This window comes from Eublepharis macularius, chromosome 2 (genome assembly GCF_028583425.1).
Source record: "Eublepharis macularius isolate TG4126 chromosome 2, MPM_Emac_v1.0, whole genome shotgun sequence".
In the NCBI taxonomy this organism is placed as follows: domain Eukaryota; kingdom Metazoa; phylum Chordata; class Lepidosauria; order Squamata; family Eublepharidae; genus Eublepharis; species Eublepharis macularius.
The window spans coordinates 154,138,397-154,157,374 of NC_072791.1; the positions used below are offsets into that span (position 1 = coordinate 154,138,397).

The 18,978-nt window shown below is 41.6% G+C and overlaps 1 protein-coding gene across 3 annotated transcripts in view; it reads left to right on the forward strand.

Moving 5' to 3' along the window:
- The window catches only part of TTLL4 (tubulin tyrosine ligase like 4), a 34,469-nt gene that overhangs the window by 5,177 nt on the left and 10,314 nt on the right, over positions 1–18,978 (forward strand). For all 3 annotated transcript variants that reach the window (XM_054971200.1, XM_054971202.1, XM_054971201.1), the window contains exons 3-15: positions 2,020–3,489; positions 4,475–4,596; positions 9,390–9,453; positions 9,905–10,029; positions 11,441–11,551; positions 12,401–12,477; positions 12,927–13,121; positions 13,639–13,721; positions 14,119–14,247; positions 15,045–15,167; positions 15,466–15,564; positions 16,199–16,333; positions 16,722–16,859. In XM_054971200.1, the coding sequence (XP_054827175.1) occupies positions 2,093–3,489; positions 4,475–4,596; positions 9,390–9,453; positions 9,905–10,029; positions 11,441–11,551; positions 12,401–12,477; positions 12,927–13,121; positions 13,639–13,721; positions 14,119–14,247; positions 15,045–15,167; positions 15,466–15,564; positions 16,199–16,333; positions 16,722–16,859 (2,798 nt within the window). In that variant the 5' untranslated portion in view covers positions 2,020–2,092. The remainder of the gene's footprint in view (positions 1–2,019; positions 3,490–4,474; positions 4,597–9,389; positions 9,454–9,904; positions 10,030–11,440; positions 11,552–12,400; positions 12,478–12,926; positions 13,122–13,638; positions 13,722–14,118; positions 14,248–15,044; positions 15,168–15,465; positions 15,565–16,198; positions 16,334–16,721; positions 16,860–18,978) is intronic.

Below are 18,978 nucleotides of genomic sequence, written 5' to 3' on the forward strand. Positions count from 1 at the left end.
GTTTATCTGTTGGTCTTCAAGTAAACCCTTGCCTGATAAATCCTGAGAAGTTTAGAATGGTAGAGGATGTTTTCCAGGATGGTTCTTTAGGGTTGTACATTACACTGATATGTCAAACTACTCAACGGCTTGAGAGTAAGAGTCATACAGCAAGCTTCAGCATAGAGCCAGAAGAGCAGACAAAGTCCTGTTCTAGAACATTAGTGAATGTTGATTGTTCTTCTAGCACAGAGGCAGTTTGCTTTGGGATGTCATGGAAGTTTCTTGTGGTAGCAAAATCCATTCTTCTTTGTTGGCCAAAGGTCTAATGGTGGGAGTTTGGTAGGGTAGGTCTGAAGTACATCATCACGGACTACTGCATTTTGTGAAAAAAGTCCACTTCTAAGAGATGGGAGCATGCCAAGGTATAGAAATTGGTTTTTATCAAGTCATGGTTTGGTGTTTACAGTTATATACATTCTAGGCTGTCTGGAAGACCATGCAGTACCACATCTCAGTTTTAGTACCTTTGAGTCCCATACCACTGCCAACTTTCTAAGTAGTCTGCAGAGTCATACAAAATCAGCATTGTCTCATAATCTGAATAGATTATCTCATGAACATTCCACTATAGAACAAGTCTCCCTTTTTAGAACAAGTTTTTTTTAATGACTGTGCAAACTCACTTCTGCCTATGGTCCTAAAGATCACTTTTTTGTGCCTGGAACATTGAAAACCAGTTGTACAAGGAAATGGATATAAAGACTCCTCTGTGTTAAGTTTATGTCTTAGTTGTTGTATTTCCTTTCAGAAGTTTTGCATATGTGTACTCTCTCCTTACAATTTGCAAACAATACTAAAATCTGTTTTTTAATAGATTGTCTGGGAAACACTTTTGCACATTGAAGGGGCATTCTGCATACTGAGGAAAGCCTCTCTTCATTAATCTCAGTGGCTGATAGTGAGCATTAAACTATGCTCACTTGTGCCTCCTATTGCCTTTGTTGGCATCTTGTTTGCTCACAACCAAAATTAAGTTCTTTGGGTACTGTGTGAGCTAGCAGGTATCTACACAGAAGAAACAGCTTGATAACTGAACAGTCAGACATACTTTGTCTGCTTGGGAGACTTGATTTCTGAATATTTCAGTTATATTATGAAATCGAAAGGACATGGGAGAATCAGTCCATTAAATGACCATTAAACAGTCTCTAAAAAAGGGTTCTGACAATTTTCAAAAAGGGAAAAACTAATTGCTTTCTAGCATGGAATTTGGTGATATATTTTTACTACCCTGAGTATCACTTACCTGCCTATCAGCAGCCTAATTTGTTCACTCAACATGTAGCATCGTTTTGTGTGTGCCTATTTTTCAAATGATTACATGTTCTTTAGTGTTACATTCTTACTGTTGGTTAAAGCAACAGTATTGGGCAAAGACTTCTATCCTAACTAGCATGAGTGGAATCATAGCAGGAGGAGGCAACTTCCCTGCTCCCTGCTTTCACTGCAGCCTTCTGCACCCTTGAACTTGTGCTCTAGCAAGTCAGTGGACCTGAAGGAACAGTATGGGGGACAAATTAGGGTTCTGTAACATCAGGGGGTATTGGCAAAAATATTTCTCTACAAGTGGAAATGCTGTTACATCAGGGAAGCTGTTGTTGTGCTGACAGAATGGCATCTTAGGATCCAAGCCACATGTTGATTGCAGAGTGCAAGCGCCAATACATTTTGTATGTGAATGAAATTTCTACTCTTGGTACTGTTGCTTTAGAATTTTGCCACACAAGTGCAAAGAGGATTGCTGCCTACCAAGCAGTATAGCTTGGTAATCAAATGAAGGACCTATGTTTGAGAATCCAGACATTCAATGAATTGAATGTTTCAATAGTTATGGCTATTGTGAATGTTCTAGTAACTTGACATAGAAGTTGTATAAAGAGCAAGGTGTGAAGGAAAAACAAATGAGGGAAGAAAGTCTTTTTTGGCAGAGAATCTGTCACATAAGAACAAGGTTCATTTGTGCATTTCCTTTTTCAGACTGGGTATGGTAAAGATGCTGCTCTGACTTCTGTTCACCGCTGAGCTCGTTGAGGGTATGTGATGGCTCTACATGGCCTCAGCAGGGCCAGAAGCCTATAGCCTAAGCCTCAAGACAAGAAACCAGTTCCAAGTGGACATCCCATCAGGGCTGACAGTGCCACCTCTCACTACAAAGCTCCACAAAAACGAGGCCTGGTACTTTGCAAAGCAGCGGCTGAAGCCCATCTGGCAGCTGCAACGGAATCATGTAACCACTCACCAGAGCCACCATCCAGTCCACTCAGGGACCTCTTCCCAGCGTTCTGGCTTCCTGTATCCCGACTTGCTGTGTCGTGAGGCAGTGCTGCTGAGCAATCCTTTATCTCAGCCCCATTCTTTCCCAAACTTTCTCGGAAGCACCCTGCTCTATCGACGTTCTTACTTCAGGCACAAGCCCTATCGGAGGCTTGAGTCCATCTGCTTACAGTCAAGTACTTTGGAGAAGAAACCTCTTCACTTCCCATCTACTGTCTTTCACTCTATTCCCAATAACACCATGTCATCCTCAACCATGGATCCATTTCTGGTGCCAAGCACCCCTGGTGGGCGTTGCAGTCCAGTGTCAAAGGGGTTTACCCTCAGCTCAGGGAAGCAAAGCTCCAGTTCATATAGACCAGTTCTAAACAATAACTCTTTCCTGAGGCCAACTAGTGCTAAAGTGCCTTTGCAGCAGCACCACCACCACCACCACCAACCACTACCACCAGAAAATAAGAAACTGAAAGGCCTGTCAAGACCACCAGGGTTCTCCTGGATTCATTCTGGGGGAAACGGAGATTGTTCAATAAATCTGGATAGGAAACTTGGGAAAAACAGTGGCTTAATTTTAGACCAAACTGGTGCCAAATCTGGCTTACCCATTCACAACAACACAGTCCTCAAAGTAGATCGGTCATCTTGGCGAGCTGAGGATGGTGAAAATAGATCACAGAACTTGAAAGAACAAAATGTGCGGTTGACAGAAGCCATGAGGAAGCTTACTGCAAGTGGTGTCCGGAAGGTTAGTGCCTACAATGAGTTTGGTCACCGCATTGACAGCTCCTGCCTTATGAATGCAAACTTCCACTCCACTCTATTCAGTCGGTGGAAACCACACATTGTAGCACAGATCACCCCCAAAGAAGTATCAGCTGCTGCGCCCCCAAATCTGGAACATAGTGGCCGCCGCCAGAGCCTTACTGGTACAGAAGGTGCTGAAATCTGCACTAAACGCATCAATGTTCGCTTTCTAGCCTCAGATCCTGAACCTTCTAACCATACCACCTCAAGCCCAGCTGTCAGCGCTTTATGTGTCAGTAGTCCACAGCATGTGGTAAAACCAGAGCTGTCCCCACAGACTACTGTCTCTGATGAAGAGACAACAATTTCCTCTCTGCCGTTTGGCACAGACACAAAATGGGTGCAGTCTACCGCTGTGAAAGATACTGAGTAAGTACTGTGGTAGGTATGTTGGCATTATGGTATGTTCTTCTCCTGGAATGCCTTATGCCCTAGACTGAGAGTGATGTGGTATGGAATCAGCTGTAGAGTTTGGTAGCAAAGAGGGTGAGGTGGAGGGGTTTAGAGCTTTTCCCAAACATCTCAAGTTGGGTATAACCATTTTGCTTTACCTTTGGAGACCAGTCTATGTGACAAATGTGCCAGAAGTCGAGCCAAAGTATTAAATAGAATTACTCAAGTGGCACCTTGCATTTCTCCTCCTTTTCTCTCCTTTCATCACTTTTTTGCAGTTTTATAACTGTGGCTATTTTTCCTAAATGGATGACTGCCACTACCCTATAAATATATTGCTATCATGTTTTAAATGATGACTGAAATGAATGTTTATCACTCATGAGGGTGTATTTGCTGTTTCTTGTATGGAATTGATATATATGTAAGGAATTCATGTGTGTGAAGCAAGCTATCCTAAGATAAGGGAATGAGTTGGAGTGTAACATGCTGTATGTGGTGTAGCGGTTAGAATGTCAGATTAGTATCTGGGAGACCCAGGCCTGAATTCTTACTCTGAGAAGTACAGTGTAAGCACAATGGGTCCCCACTGGGGAGAGAGGTGGAGTATAAATGATGTAAATAAATAAAGAAATGTCCTGTACATTACCTTCTAATAATAATGCTGTGAAATAGGCATGGAAGTTGTTCAGTGGGATGTCTCAGCTGTATTTGCGCTTGTGCAATTAAATACCAGTCCCAGTGTAAAATAGTAAAAAGTCCAGTAGCATCTTTAAGACTAACCAACTTTATTGTAGCATAAGCTTTCGAGTGCCACAGCTCTCTCCGTCAGATGCAGTGTAGTAAACACACTGGGACTTCATCAGTCCCAGTGTAGTAAACACAGATTACTCTTAGCTTCCATCGCTGGAGATTCTTTAGGAATATATAAAAGAGTGACTCTAACCCTTGATTTTTGCAGCTCTGCACTTAACTTGCCCCTATTGGACCAAGCAGAAGTGGAGGACATAGAGGAAGAACTCCCTGATGGCTTGGAAGATGTCTGCAGTCAGGATGAGGAGGGAGAAGAAGATGATGGTGAAGGTCAGTAGTATTGTGTCCCCAGCCTATTTTGTAAAATACAAAAGTACAGCTAAAAAAGAAGATTGCCATGCACTACCTTCAATAATCAGCTTATTTCTGTTTTCTGTAACTTCATAATAAAAATTTGGACTAGTAAAAACAAACTTTGATTCCTTTGATAGTATTTTTGTTGGCATTCACTTGTCAAATAGCAATTCATAATGTACATTAGAAGAGATAGCAATGTAACAAAAGGGTTGTTATAGCCATAATTTCTGCTAGCCTGAATAGGATAGTTTTTATCTCTTAGGTACTTTAAATAGTGCACCATTTTTAAAAAAATCTAGTTATTTTAACTGATATTTAAGAGATATCAGCTGTTGAATTGCTTTGAATAATAAGGAAAAACAGTATAGAAATGTAGTAAATAAATTACTTTTGCATTTTGCTGGTGAATTCTGTTCCAGTATTCAGTCAATATTATTTATTTAGGAACAAGCCCTTCTTAAATCTGTTGGGTTGGATCCAGTCCGCTTTTTTTGCTCAGTGTTACCCAATTCTCCTTATCAAAGCACCCATCCCATATGGGGTCCATGCATGTCCCATGAGCCCTAGCACAGCCATTTTAGTAGTCTGAGAGGATCAACTCCTACCTCATCCACTGGCAAAAAAGATTATTGGCTCTAATCCATTATTGTTTATTTTATTTATTAACAAGATTTCTATCACACCTTTCTGCCCCCAAAGGGCCATCATGGTGGCTAACAGATTTAAAACAGACAAAATTTCATCATAAAAGCTGTTCAACCCAATGCATAATTTATCTTAAAACCAGAACTTAAAACCAACAGAAATATTAAAAACAGTTAAAAACTTTGGGGAGGGAGGAGGGATCATTGAGGGAATGCCAAGCAAAACAAAAATGTTTTCATCTGCTAGCAGAAGCCAGCAACTGAAGGGGAAAGGTGAGTCTCTCTGGGGACAGAGTTCTGGTGCCACTACTGAGGAGGCCCTCTCCCAGGTTGGCACCTGTCTATTCTTGGAGGGTGGGGGCACAAAAAACAGGGCCTCCAAAGATGACCACAGTGGTCAGGTAGTTTTTTGAGGAAGTAGGCAGTTGTTCAGGTATGTTGGTTCCAAATCATAAATAACTTTAAAGGGACAGCACTGGCACCTTGAATTGTGCCTAGAAACAGATTAGGAGCCAGTGTAGATAAGCCAAAACTGGATGTGACCCACTCCAGTCAGCATCCTGATTGAAGTTTTCAAACAGTTTTCAAGGGAAGCCCCATGTAAAGCACACTGCAGTAGTCTGATCTAGATATAAACAGGTCATGAACCACAGTTGCCAGATCTTTCCTGCTCAAGAATGGCTGCAGCTGGCTAACCAGTTGAAGCTGGTAAAAGGCACCCTGGCCACAGCTTCCACCTGCTTATCCAGCAGTAGGTCTGAGTCCAAGAGCATCCCCAGACTTGTTCCTTCAAGGGAAGTGCAGCCGCATCCAGAACAGGTGATACCTTAAAACCTGGGTCAGACCTTCCGCTCACCAGAAAACTTTTGTTAGGTAGTTTTGGTTTGTTACCTCTCCCCGCATCCATTGCAAAACTGCTACCAGACACCAGTTCAGGGTTACTACAGCCTCCTTGGGATCAGGTGCAAGTGTGAGAGCTGACTGTCATCTGCATATTGCTGACAACACGGCCCAAATCTCTAGATGACCTCAGTCAGTGGTTTCATGTATATGTTAAAAGCATGAGAGACAGGATGGAATCTTGTGAGACCACAAAGGTCAAGGAGCTGAGCAGCAGTCCCCCAGCACCACCTTCTGAAACCTACTCCTTAGGTAGAACTGGAACCACCTCAGAACAGTGCTTCCCAATCCCAGGCTAGAAGTGTGGTTGTCATGGGGCAGGGGCCTAGCGGGCTCCTGTCCAATGAAAGTGTCTCTTCCTGGGAGCCCTCCAGCCCCACCAACACACTCCTTTCCCTCCTGCCCTCTTCTGCCCTGGAGTAGGCAAGGGCCTACTCAATCACTCTGGTCTGGGAGTTTAACTAGGAAGGGCCCAGAGTTAGCCCCCTTCACCTTTCCAAGCAGTGCCCCTCTACTAGTGAGAGTGTTGCCAGATGACCGGTTGAGCTTGAGACGTGAAAACCCAGGCAAAGTAAGAGAAAATGTTTTATTCAACAAGGTGGGCAATCACCAAAACAAGTGTGGGAGGGGAGGCGAGAGAACACTTGTGAGCAACAGATTAAAGAGAAAACACTTTTCATCAAGCAGGGCAAAATAAAGTATCTGGTAAGAAAACAGTAAAGCCTCCTATCATGGCTACTGGACTGGTCCCTGCCATACCTGGCCCTTCCTGGGTCCAACTGACCCTACCTGGGAGAGGGATCTTCTCCTGCTGGTAGCTGCTTTTTTGCCTTGCAGCTCCTAAGAGAAGAATATTTTATCCTTTCTGGGGGAGTTTATATTACCTTTTTCATGGCCCAGCCTCCTCATAATGATTGGACTTCCTTTCCCCTCCATTTTTCCTTAGTCCAATTCTAAAGCTGAGAAGGATCTTGGGAAATGAAGGCCTGCAGGGGAATTGGCAGCCAGGCCTATTGGAAAATTTACTCTAAGGCCTCAGGCTTCCTTCTGGCCTACAGGCCCAGGATCATGACAGTGGTCCAGAAGGATACACTGATTGATGGTTACGAAAAGCTGCAGAGAAGTTATCTTGAAACAGTGTAAAGTCAATTAATGTAAGTAGCCATTCCCCCAAACATTCTTCATTACTTGATATCTGACCATTTTTCCAGTTCCTTGCAATAATTACACAAACAGCAATATTCAACTTTAATACCTCCTCAGTATTCTTGCTAGGAATGTTCTTAACATAATGGATATTTAGATTGAGTGTATGTTATGTGCCCTCAAGTTGCTTCCAACTTATGGTGACCTTATGAATTAACGACCTTCAACATGTTCTGTTGTTAACAGCCTTGCTTCAGTCTTTGCAAACTGGAGGCCATGGCTTCCTTTATTGAATCAATCCATCTTATACTGGGTCTTCCTCTTTTTCTACTGCCTTCTACTTTCCTAGCATCATTGTCTTTTCTAGTGAGTCTTCTCTTCTTACTATGTGACCAAAGTACAATAGTCTCACTTTAGTCATTTTAGCTTTTAGAAAGAATTCAGGATTGATGGTTGTTGGGGGTTTTCCGGGCTGTATTGCCAAGACCACGGCAATACAGCCCGGAAAACCCCCAACAACCATCGTTCTCCGGCCGTGAAAGCCTTCGACAATACAATTCAGGATTGATTTTATTGAGAACCCACTTATTGGTTGTTTGGGTGGTCCTTGGTACTGTGCAGTACAAACGTTGCTGAGTTTTATGAGCTGGAATTTTTATCTGTTTTGCTACCTTGTTTTTATACTTTGATGTGATCTGCTGTGAATCTGCTTGTGAGGAGAGTGGAATATAAATGCAATAAAATAAATAAATAAAATAAAACTCTCCTCCAACACATTTCTAATGGGTTTGGAGGAATTAATATCTTGCTATTGTTATTTTCTGCTCATGTTTATTATTTATCATCCTGTCCAGCTCTGTAATTAATTATGGCCTTGTATAAGGGCTTGAAGAAGATTTCAGTTTGGGAAACATTGTACTGTTTTGTAACAATGTATAGCTATTCTGAGCCTGATATTTTCATTGATCTGTTTTAATTATTTAACATTCTAATTGGCTTGATTTATCATCTTAATGTAATATTGCACTGTAATTTCTCATTCTTTACTGTGTTTAAATAGAAAGTGCACTTTGGCTTTCTGGTGTGATAGATGATGAATAACGCATCCATATAAATAAATATTTTATGTTCTCCAGACCTTATATCAAAGTCCTGTCTTAATCTTACAGTATACGCATGGTGTTTTTAAGTCTATATTGAAGAGCGTGCAGACAACAGACACACACTCCTACTTAATCTCTCTTTGGAAAAAGAATGAGGCTGAAATGAAGTAATTGTTAAGAAACTGTGGTGCCCTTTAGATGTTCTCTCAACCATGCTTATCTGTGAGCAGCTCTTATACTGCAAGGAGAATATTTAAATGGTCCAATCACACTTATTGAAGAGTGTTACCCAAAGAATCAACACCAGCGTGGTGTCTGAGTCATATAAATGTTCCCCCAGAGGTGTAGACACTGCTTATAGTATAGTGGCATTTTAACACAGGAATCTGAAAACAGTGATCTGTGAAAAAAACCCTTTTATTCGAGAACAGGAGCAAGTTCAGAATAACTAGAACTACACAGAGACAGAGATACACAGAGACAAAATTGAAAAGTTGTGGACTTAGCTCACCCCAGCATGGGGTTGGCTAGAAGGCACTAAGTGCCCATGATGAGTTTCAGCATCTATTATATTCTTTTTACAGACATAATGTGCAGGCAAAAAACTGATGCATGAGTAGTGATAAATCACATGGTTTATTTTATCTCTTGATCTCCAGTGACAAACTCCAGGTTCACCATTCCTGCTTATCTGACCAAACTGTCCTAATACTTCATACTCAGAAACTCTATGTCCTAAACATGAATAGCAACTTCTGGTGACAGAAAATGGTTTCAGCATAAGCATTTTGCAGAACATTACAGAGAAGGAGAAATGCTTAATAAATTAGCTACATCAACAGATTAGCAATGCCTATATGATAAGAAAAATATATAAATTACACTTATCTTGTCTAAAATATCTTTATGATGCCAAATTTCTTGGTGGTGTTATGGTCCAGGATTTTGTCTTAAATGGTCTTTTTCTGTATAGGTGAATCAGATGGTTCATCCTCCGCTGGATTATCCCGTAATGGTTCTGTTGCTATTATATCCAGGTGAGTTTCAGAAATGGTTGAAGTGCTTTCTGATCACTTTGCACTGGAATAAATCCATAGTACACTCTTAACTAGAGCAAAATTAGGGGTGTATTCATTTGCTGGAGATGACGGCCATGCTCTGCTTTCCTGAGGCAAACAATCAGTTTATGGTTTTGGTGACTGATCCTTGCAAAGAACCTCAGATGTATTGAGAAGTTGATCTTAAAGACAGCTGGTGGGATGCTTGTTGTATTCTGGGACAGTGCTTTTAAGATGAAGTAAGAGTTCGTTGTCCCAGTTTGTATTAATAATGGGCCTTAGGGCCCTAATCTACCAAGAATTAAACTGGACTGATATTCTGTTGGTGCTGATATGTTGTCTTGCTGTTGGGTGACCCAGCTCTGCTCTGTAATGTGCTGCTTTCTTGCTCTTGTGGTCATATAGATGAGCAACTGTTTCCCCCACCTAGGAACTGCATTGAAGGATTGGTGCCACCCCTTGAGGGGCAAGAGCGAATTCTGAAGCCAGCCCTTATATGCAGCCTGTTCCCTAATGTGCCTCCTACTATATACTTTGGTACCCGAGATGAGAGAGGTAAGGTAGATCTGAATTTATTCCAGGGAACAGGAAAACCCAGAAGAAACTAATATATCAAATGGAGAGTGAGGAAGAGTCATAGCTTAAAGCAGGAAGCAATAGGATTGGGATAAGGGAAAGGGATACAAGTGTATTGTGGTATAAAGAAAAGAGGAGGCTTCTGACTAATTCTCTAATATAGCACCACAGTATCCTGGTAAAGCTTAAAGTAGATATTCATAGTCCATCTGTCTGTAGTATGAGCTTGAGGTAATTGTTGAAGAGGTTAACTCAAATGGATAAATCATCTCTTGATGCTGGTAGGGGATGGTAATATTTCATAGGCCTTCAGCAGCAGATAAAATCATGTCTGTCTCTCTTTCTGTGCCTCCTCCCCGAGTCCCAGGGAGAGAAGGCCTACAGATCAAGCATTCCCTTGCTGCAGATATAGGCCTGTTTAGTTAAGAGTGAGTTCATGACATCTGTTTTACATAAAAAATGTCCCAGGTCCAATTCCTGACATCTGTTAAAAAGAATCTGGTAGTAGGTGATATAACAGACCCCTGCCTGAGACCCTGGTGAGCCAGTGCCAGTCACAGTAAACAGTAATGATCTTGAAATACTAATGGTTTGACTCAGTGTAAGGTAGCTTCATGTATATATGTTCATATGGTTTGTTTGTTTGCTCTGCTTTGGTGTTTTCATAGTGAGAAACAGGGATTGATTATAGTGTAAACAGCAGCAGCCCTTAGTTTGGAAAGGTCAAAGCTGCTGTTGTGCACTTGGAACATACATGTAAATAATCTGGATGCGTTTTGCTAAGGCAGTGTTTCTCGCACTTCAAATATGGGCTTCCTTTTAATTTTGTAGTGCCTTCTGCATTCTCCCCCTAACCCCAGCATCAGGCATCTGATCCACAGCATACTTTGTAGAGATTCTTGCTTGCAGTTGTGTGCATGATGTCTGCTCCTGTATGCAAAGATCTGAGAAATAAGGAACTAATATAGCACTGCTATTAGACAGGAAAATGTAACAAAACCTCTAATAAAAACCACACAAAGAGTACACTATCAGAACAAGGCAGTAACCACCCCCACAAATCTAACATGAATCAATGAGGATCTTCTAGAGGGCTTTCAACCTATCCATATTTTGGATGGTGAGAAGGAAAAGGGTCCATCTACCTCAGGATCCATTTCCTTCTCTGTCCCAGTATTCTGTATCCCAGAAGGGGATTTCAGGGACAGTGTAATATTGGCAAGTGGTGAAATTTCTGCAAATGATTCTTCACTTTATGGTCAAATCCTATTGAGATGCTCTGAGCAGAAATCTACATCTTCTGGCTTCTCTTTATTTAACTGTATTTTTAAGAAGTGGGTGTTCCTTAGTTTGGGTTTTACTCTATCTTTAAGGTTTGCTTCCTTCCTAGTGGAGAAGCTTCCTTGGGAACAGAGGAAGATGCTACGATGGAAGATGAGCACTGTGACTCCCAACATTGTGAAGCAAACCATTGGCAGGTCCCACTTCAAAGTCAGCAGGAGTGAGTTGTCTTCAGGATGGGAATAATCTTTGAGTGCATGTTCCTTTTTGTCTGCCTTAAATACACACAAGCTTGGCAAAGTCCACAGCTTTGCTTTTGCATAGTGCTAGATGCTGGGAAAATTTGCTGTCTTACTTGGAAGATCTGAGTTACAGTAGAAGAGGGACTTAAAGTTTCTCATAGAATTTGTTACCTTAGTGTGCCTCTCTTGCATGGATGATTCAGCATGATGCTGCAAATCTGGAATCTGCAGTTCTAATTATTGTGGCTCTTCCACTGCTCCCCTTCAAATTTTGGGCAAGCCTTCTGGCTCTTCTGCCATCATATGCCCCCTTGGGCAGCTTAATGGGTGGTTATCACCACCAGCTGCCAATGTTTTCTGCAAGGCCTTACCAGTTCCCATATAATCTGTTCTTAGACTGGGAAAGATGGTATGGGTTAAACTCCCTTGTCTTGCATGCAAAAAAGTTTGAATGAATATCGTAGAGTTTGCTATACATGTGGTGATCAGTTGTGGACCATGTGTTATAGCACAGAGCTGTGGCTGCTCTGCCCTATAGATTCTTTCACCATCACCTCCAACAAGAGGAGAGTTAGACAGAAAAAGGGGTGGTCAATATAATTTGGCATCTGCTGTCCATCCATCCTGAATGAACAGGGCTTACCTTCAGGGTATTGTGATATTGATGTAGGAAGAGAATACATGGGATGTCACAGAAAAGAAGAAAGTAGGTATAATTGCACTTATGTGACTGAAACATTTCCAGTTTTGAGCATAGAGCAAAAAATGTATCCAACACTGACTGGATAATACTAAATATGGTTTCTGAACTGCCCTATTGCCCACAGGAAACAATGACTGGCTGGGCTGCTGGGGCCATCACATGAAATCTCCTGGGTTCAGAATTATCAGGGAACACCAGAAGGTAGGAGATGTGGACATACTTCATAAGAGCAAACTGAAGAACATCATGCAAGATGGGGTGCAGAGGGGAAGATACACCTAGCTCCTGCCATCTCTTCAGTCTCCCCCCACCATTCTTCCACGCAACTGAAAACCTTCCTGTTCTTTGCTTTAGTGTTCCCTCCCCCATCCCTCCACATACTGCTTTTAGTGGCTGTGCTTCTGAAGAAGGTATTCCAGGTGTGCAAGACACAGTATAGCAGGTGCCTTGGTGCTTGCATGCTTACTTTGTATGAACTACCTATAGGGAGTACCAGTTAAAGGTTTTGGGATTAGTGTGGGGTGATATGTTCTCATGGGTGTCCTTGAATTTGGAGGAAAGGATGTTTCCTATTTGTATGGAAAGTAGAAAACTAGGAGAGAGAGAAGACCTTGTTGTGCTGTTCTTGCATTCTTGTTTCCCATCTGCAGCTGAACCACTTTCCTGGCTCATTTCAAATCGGGCGGAAGGACCGTCTGTGGAGAAACGTGTCCAAAATGCAAATGCGCTTTGGAAAGAAGGAATTCAACTTTCTTCCCCAATCCTTTATCCTCCCTCAAGATATCAAGCTGCTCAGGAAGGCTTGGGAAGATTGTGGAAGCCGCCAGAAGTGGATTGTGAAGCCGGTAAGGGTACAAAGGAGATGTGGGTAGGGATATGCTCCTTGAAGTGTTTGGATCAGGGGTGCACATGGGTGGGGGGAGGGGTTAAACTCACTTCTCTGCCATTGTTTCATCAGTCAAAACTGCAACAGAAAGAGGAGACAGTGGTCAAGGAATTGTGAAGGGCACAGTAATCTTACCCCTTGAGCACCGAAAGCCCACCAGTGCCTCACTGGCCTCTAAATTTTTCATTCTCTTGTCTTCAGGTTTTTCCTAAGACCATGAGGGATTGATTTTTTTTAAAACTCTAAGGATTCTTATAACCCACAGATGGCAAAACTCTACTTAACAATTATGAATGTACATTGTACAGCATTAATACAGGCTTCCAGAACCTCTGGCTATGGGTACTTTTTCTTGTGAATGACACACATTCTAGTGACTAGTACTGGTCTATTCTTCCCAGGATGTCCTTTCAAATTTGAACTGTAAGATAAGAGCAAATCTATGCTATATGCCTCTCTCTCTCTCTCTTTTCTAGCCAGCATCAGCCAGGGGCATTGGCATCCAGGTCATCCATAAGTGGAGCCAGCTGCCAAAGCGCAGGCCGCTGCTTGTGCAAAGGTGAGCAAGGTTTTCCCCAAATCTATGGTGCAAATTGGTCTTCCCTCAACCTTTTAGCAGAATGGCTAGCTGAATTTCTGGAGGTGTCAAGAAGTTAACTGGCTTCTGGTAATGCTGTCTTGTGGAACTAAAATTGAACTAGGAATCTGGTTTCTTTTCCTTTATCTTCTGTTAAAGAGGAGGACAGTGATAGAGTGGTGCAGTTGCTGCTGTGTTAAAAATATCTTAAAGTATCTTCAAAAACCTAGTTGACTCTTTTCCATGGCATGGTATGTTGAAAAAGCTGTCTCTGTAAGACAGATGCTGCCTCTGTAGTTAGGGGAAGGCTAAAGACAGTTCAATGTCCAACAGTTTTTCTTTCAGTGCTGAAGTTCATGGATCTCTCTTCCTTTTTCAGATACTTGCATAAACCCTACCTCATTGGTGGAAGTAAGTTTGACTTAAGGATTTATGTTTACGTCACATGCTACGACCCACTGCGTATCTACTTGTTCAAAGATGGACTTGTCCGTTTTGCCAGCTGCAAGTAGGTTCCCCAGGAATCATGTGCCTATAATGGGCTGGATATTAGCAGCTGAGAGCAAGAGGGTCAGATTGAATATGGATTCTGTGCACTGTAGTGACTAGAATGTTCTCCAGATCGTCTGTGGGGGCATTTTGACAGCTGCATTACTGCTTCTAGGAACATCAGCTGAATGACATTTAAACAAAAACAAAGAGCATTGATATACCAATCTGCATCTCTTTGTTTTAGAAATGTGAAGGGAGAGGCTGCCACTTAATGGTAAAGTACTCCTGTTACATATAGAAAGACCCAGGTTCCATCCATGGCATCTCTCTTTTAAAAAGTCTCTGGTAGCAAGTCTTGAGGAAATGCTTGCTATGCCTGAGATCTCAAGGAGCTAGTGCCAGTGACTGCCCTGGAGAGTTGCTAGAAAATATTGAGCTAGGTAAAATATGGGTCTGACTCTGCATAAGGCACCTTCATATGCTGAATAATTGCTCACACTGTCTGTTCTATTGAGTTTATTCTGTTAGCTAAATATACACTGAGGTACTACAGTATTTTAGCACTCCGTTGGTTACAGGCTATAAATTAATCCATTATTTTTGCAAATGTCCTCCATCAGAGCCATTCCTATTGTATAGCTCATAACAGAAATAAAGCAGACACTAGGAGAGAGGCTGGATTCTTTTGAAGGATGCACTCCAAGTTTTCTAGCTCTTGGGCTGCCAGCTTCCACTCTTCTCGCCATTCAGTTCAATAAATGAGTCCTCCTTATGAATGCTTTATATAATCATTTTGTTCTTGTTCCAACCAAGATATTCCGCATCAATGAAGAGCCTCAACAACAAGTACATGCACTTGACCAACTACAGTATCAATAAGAAGAATGTTGAATACAAAGCCAATGCAGACGAAACTGCCTGCCAAGGTCACAAGTGGTGAGTGTCAATGATACAGGAAGCAGATGGTCTCTTGTGCTGTTTATGTTCTGTTGAATCTTAGCCAGTAGATGTTTTCTCCTGTAGTAATGATGATTGAATTGCAATAGCCTTGGGGTAGTTCTTTTTCCCTAGGAAAGGGACCAAGTCTTTCTTTAATTGCTCAGAAAGGCAAGAGGCCATGTTACCTTGGTTCTTTAGAAATGAGATAAAAAGAATTGATTCTGACTAGAATCACACTAGCATGCATATGTCCACACTTGTGGGCACACACAGATGTTTCTCTCTGTCTCGGTAGGGCACTGAAGGCACTCTGGAGCTATTTGAATCAGAAAGGAATTGACAGTGAAGCTATTTGGGAGAAGATAAAGGACATTGTTATCAAAACCATTATTGCGTGAGTCTAAGAATACTTTTCTCCTCTTCCATCACCAGTAGCTCTTAAAGTTCCCTTTTGGATTTTTCACTAGGCCCTGTTCTTGACAGGTCTATTAGCTTGCCAAAAATACGTGTCAGCTCTAGCTGACCTTTGAGGAAGGGTTTATCCTGGCTCATTTCTTGTTGCTCTGTGCTTTGTAATAAAATTCTACTTTTGCATTATTTCTGGGTTCCACTTTGACATTTAGCTTGTTCAAAAAATCATCTTAATTTGCATATTATCGCTTCTGAATCTTTATATCCTGAATTGGGGAACAGGCAAATGCAACAAAACTATCAAATCCATATTGCTTCTATAAAATGTTTCTATTCTGTGTCTCAACTATAGGTCTCAAACAAGCATGCAACAAGGCAGATAATGCAAGTACAAAATATTAAGTAGCAATTCAGTGGAAACCCACTGCCATTAAGCTATTCAAGAAGCAAAAGCAGCAGTTATAATGCTGTGGGGAAGTTGCCATTGCAGCTCTGCTCTGTACCTTCTGTTCTCTTATGCCCAATGCCTAGGCAGAGTGAGGCATAAGAGCAGATACTGGGCAGGCTGTACCACCTGCAAGTTAATCCTACAAGTTAGCACCTGCTTCATTTCTTAGGTCAGAGCCCTACATAATCAACCTTGTGAAATTGTATGTGCGGCGCCCTTACTGCTGCCACGAACTGTTTGGGTTTGATATAATGCTGGATGAGAATCTCAAGCCATGGATCCTGGAAGTCAATATCTCGCCAAGGTAGGCTGTTATATTGGTTGCATGTATTCCACTGCAGGGTTGATGATGTCTCATTCCCCAGGGCGGTTCAACTAAGGTATGCTTAGTCTGTTCTGTAGAAAGCACTCTTTTTTGCCTCCACTTCTTATTATGAGGGAGGCAAAAAGCAATTGAAATGAGTAGTTCAGGAAGGATTATGGTTAGAAGAGGGCCAGGACATACTGTTATAGCTGTTCTTAGGTGACTTGGGAATGGTTGAACTCCTCATATTTGTGATACTGTGTTGCCTTGGGATCAGAAGTTTTCCTGTTCTTTATTTGGAGAGAGGTTAATTTATTTAACAGCTGTTCCAAATGTCAAACAAGATGTCCCATTGAGATTTTTAATAATACGTTCAATTTCTTTGCAGCCTCCATTCAAACTCTCCCCTTGATGTGAGTATCAAGGGTCAAATGGTCCGGGATGTCCTGAACTTGGCTGGTTTTGTGTTGCCAAATGCAGAAGATGTGGCATCACCTTCTGGAAGTACCAGCAGCTCTACAACCAGGTCAGGGGCCATAGGTTGCACACTCTAGTAGCAAAGTTACGCTGGAGATCTTTTTCTTCTGCCTTGTGGGGACTGTGGTAGGCAATTGGATGACTAAGCTGGACAGAGGCATTTCAGACTGAAAGATGGAAATTGTTATGGCATTATAGCACTTGGCTTTAGCACATAACCCAAACATCTAACCGAAGCAGTATTGTCCTATGTGAACAAGGCAATCCATTTGCAATTTATTGCTACAGTGAAGTGATAGTACAATATTCAGTGATGTGTGAATGTAGCTCATTCTGCAGGGCTATGCATATTCTGTACTCACACTGTGCAGGTGCAAAGAGTGTATTGGGCATAGAATTCAGCATCCTAGCTTTCTTTTCTTAAAGGAAGTTTGTAGCTCCCATGACTGCACTCAAAAACTTGAGGGCAATGTTCTATAAAATCTAGGAAGCTGTGTGGTCATGGTGATCTGAACAAGACTGCTGGGCTTCAACTGTTTCCCTATGACTAGCGAAGCAGAATAAACTGCATAAAATAAAGTGAACATATGCAAATTTGTGCCAGTGTTCCCCAATTCAGCTTTTCTTTATGGAGAATTGACCTTAAAATTAAGTATACGTAGCTGTGCTTCATATCTTCTGTTTGTTTTGCTGGACAAATGACATAAACTAAATAATTCTTACAGACTAATCCTCAAACTTAATAGCCATGGATCCTCCTGTAGTAAGGAATGTGGGGATGAAGCATACAATTTGACACTTAAAATACAAGTAAAGTTGTAGATCCAGAGGAGTTAGCCGTGTTAGTCTGTAGTAGCAAAATAGGAAAGAGTCCAGTAGCACCTTTAAGACCAACCAACTTTATTGTAGCATAAGATTTATAGAAAGCTTATGCTACAATAAAGTTGGTTAGTCTTAAAGGTGCTACTGGACTCCTTCCTATTTAACTAAAGTTGTATATGTGTTGTCTGAACCCCAGATTGTCATCATCTGGGGCACAAAGTCTGAGGATCCAGCTTGTGATAATATAGAAAAATACCACATCTCTATAATGGAGCCTATGGAGTTGATTTGGGTTGAAAGAGAGCACCTCAATGAAAGTGAAAATAATGACCTTCATTGTTTGAGGGGCAGATTTTCCATGTCATGCATAGGGTAATTGACTTCCGTGTCTCACTTATTTGTGTGCTCATGCACACACACAAATGCGCGCACACACAAACACACACACACATGCTTGTATCCCACCCTTGATCCAAAAAGCCTGGGACCTGGTTGGTATATAGATTTTTTTTAATCTGTGAGGAATTGTTTAGGTAGAGTAACTGACTCATATTCTCTCAGTGGACTTCATTGCTGAGTGGAAATTTGAACCTAAGTGTTTTGAGTACAATCCAGCACTGTTTTCACATTACCATTTGAATTACTGTTGTTGCATTTTGGCAAAGAGTGGTTATTGGCAAGGCAACAAATACCCCTATTGTGTAAAAAACTCAGTTCAAATATAATGTCAATATTAGGTTTGTTCATGAAAAATGAGTGTATGTTGGTTTCAAAATAAGCATACATTAAGTTACTCTGGTTTCAGTCCTCTGCCTATTTCTGTGTAAATAAGGCCCACTGAACATGGTAGGACTTGTTTCTGGTTAAGCATGTATAGGATTGGGCTATACTCATTATGCAAATAAATGCTTGTAGCTTGGATCCACTGGAATGGTTCTGTGAACAGAACAGTTTCTACCTGTGAAGTAGATCCAGAGGTATTAGCCGTGTTAGTCTGTTGTAGCAAAATAGTAAAGAGTCCAGTAGCACCTTTAAGACTAACCAACTTTACTGTAGCATAAGCTTTCGAGAACCACAGTTCTCTTCATCATGCATCTGACAAAGAAAATTGTGGTTCTCGAAAGTTTATGCTATAGTAAAGTTGGTTAGTCTTAAAGGAGCTACTGAACTCTTTACTACCTATGAAGTGTGCATTTTGCCTTCTGCTGTTGCCCAAATATTCTCCCAAATGCTGCTCCTTAGGAAGTTTTAGGCTGCCACAGGAGGGCAAAGGCTCTGTGAGAAGAAATCATTATCTTATGAAATGCTTCAGCCTATGTCTCCTGAGCATTAGATACAAATTCTGG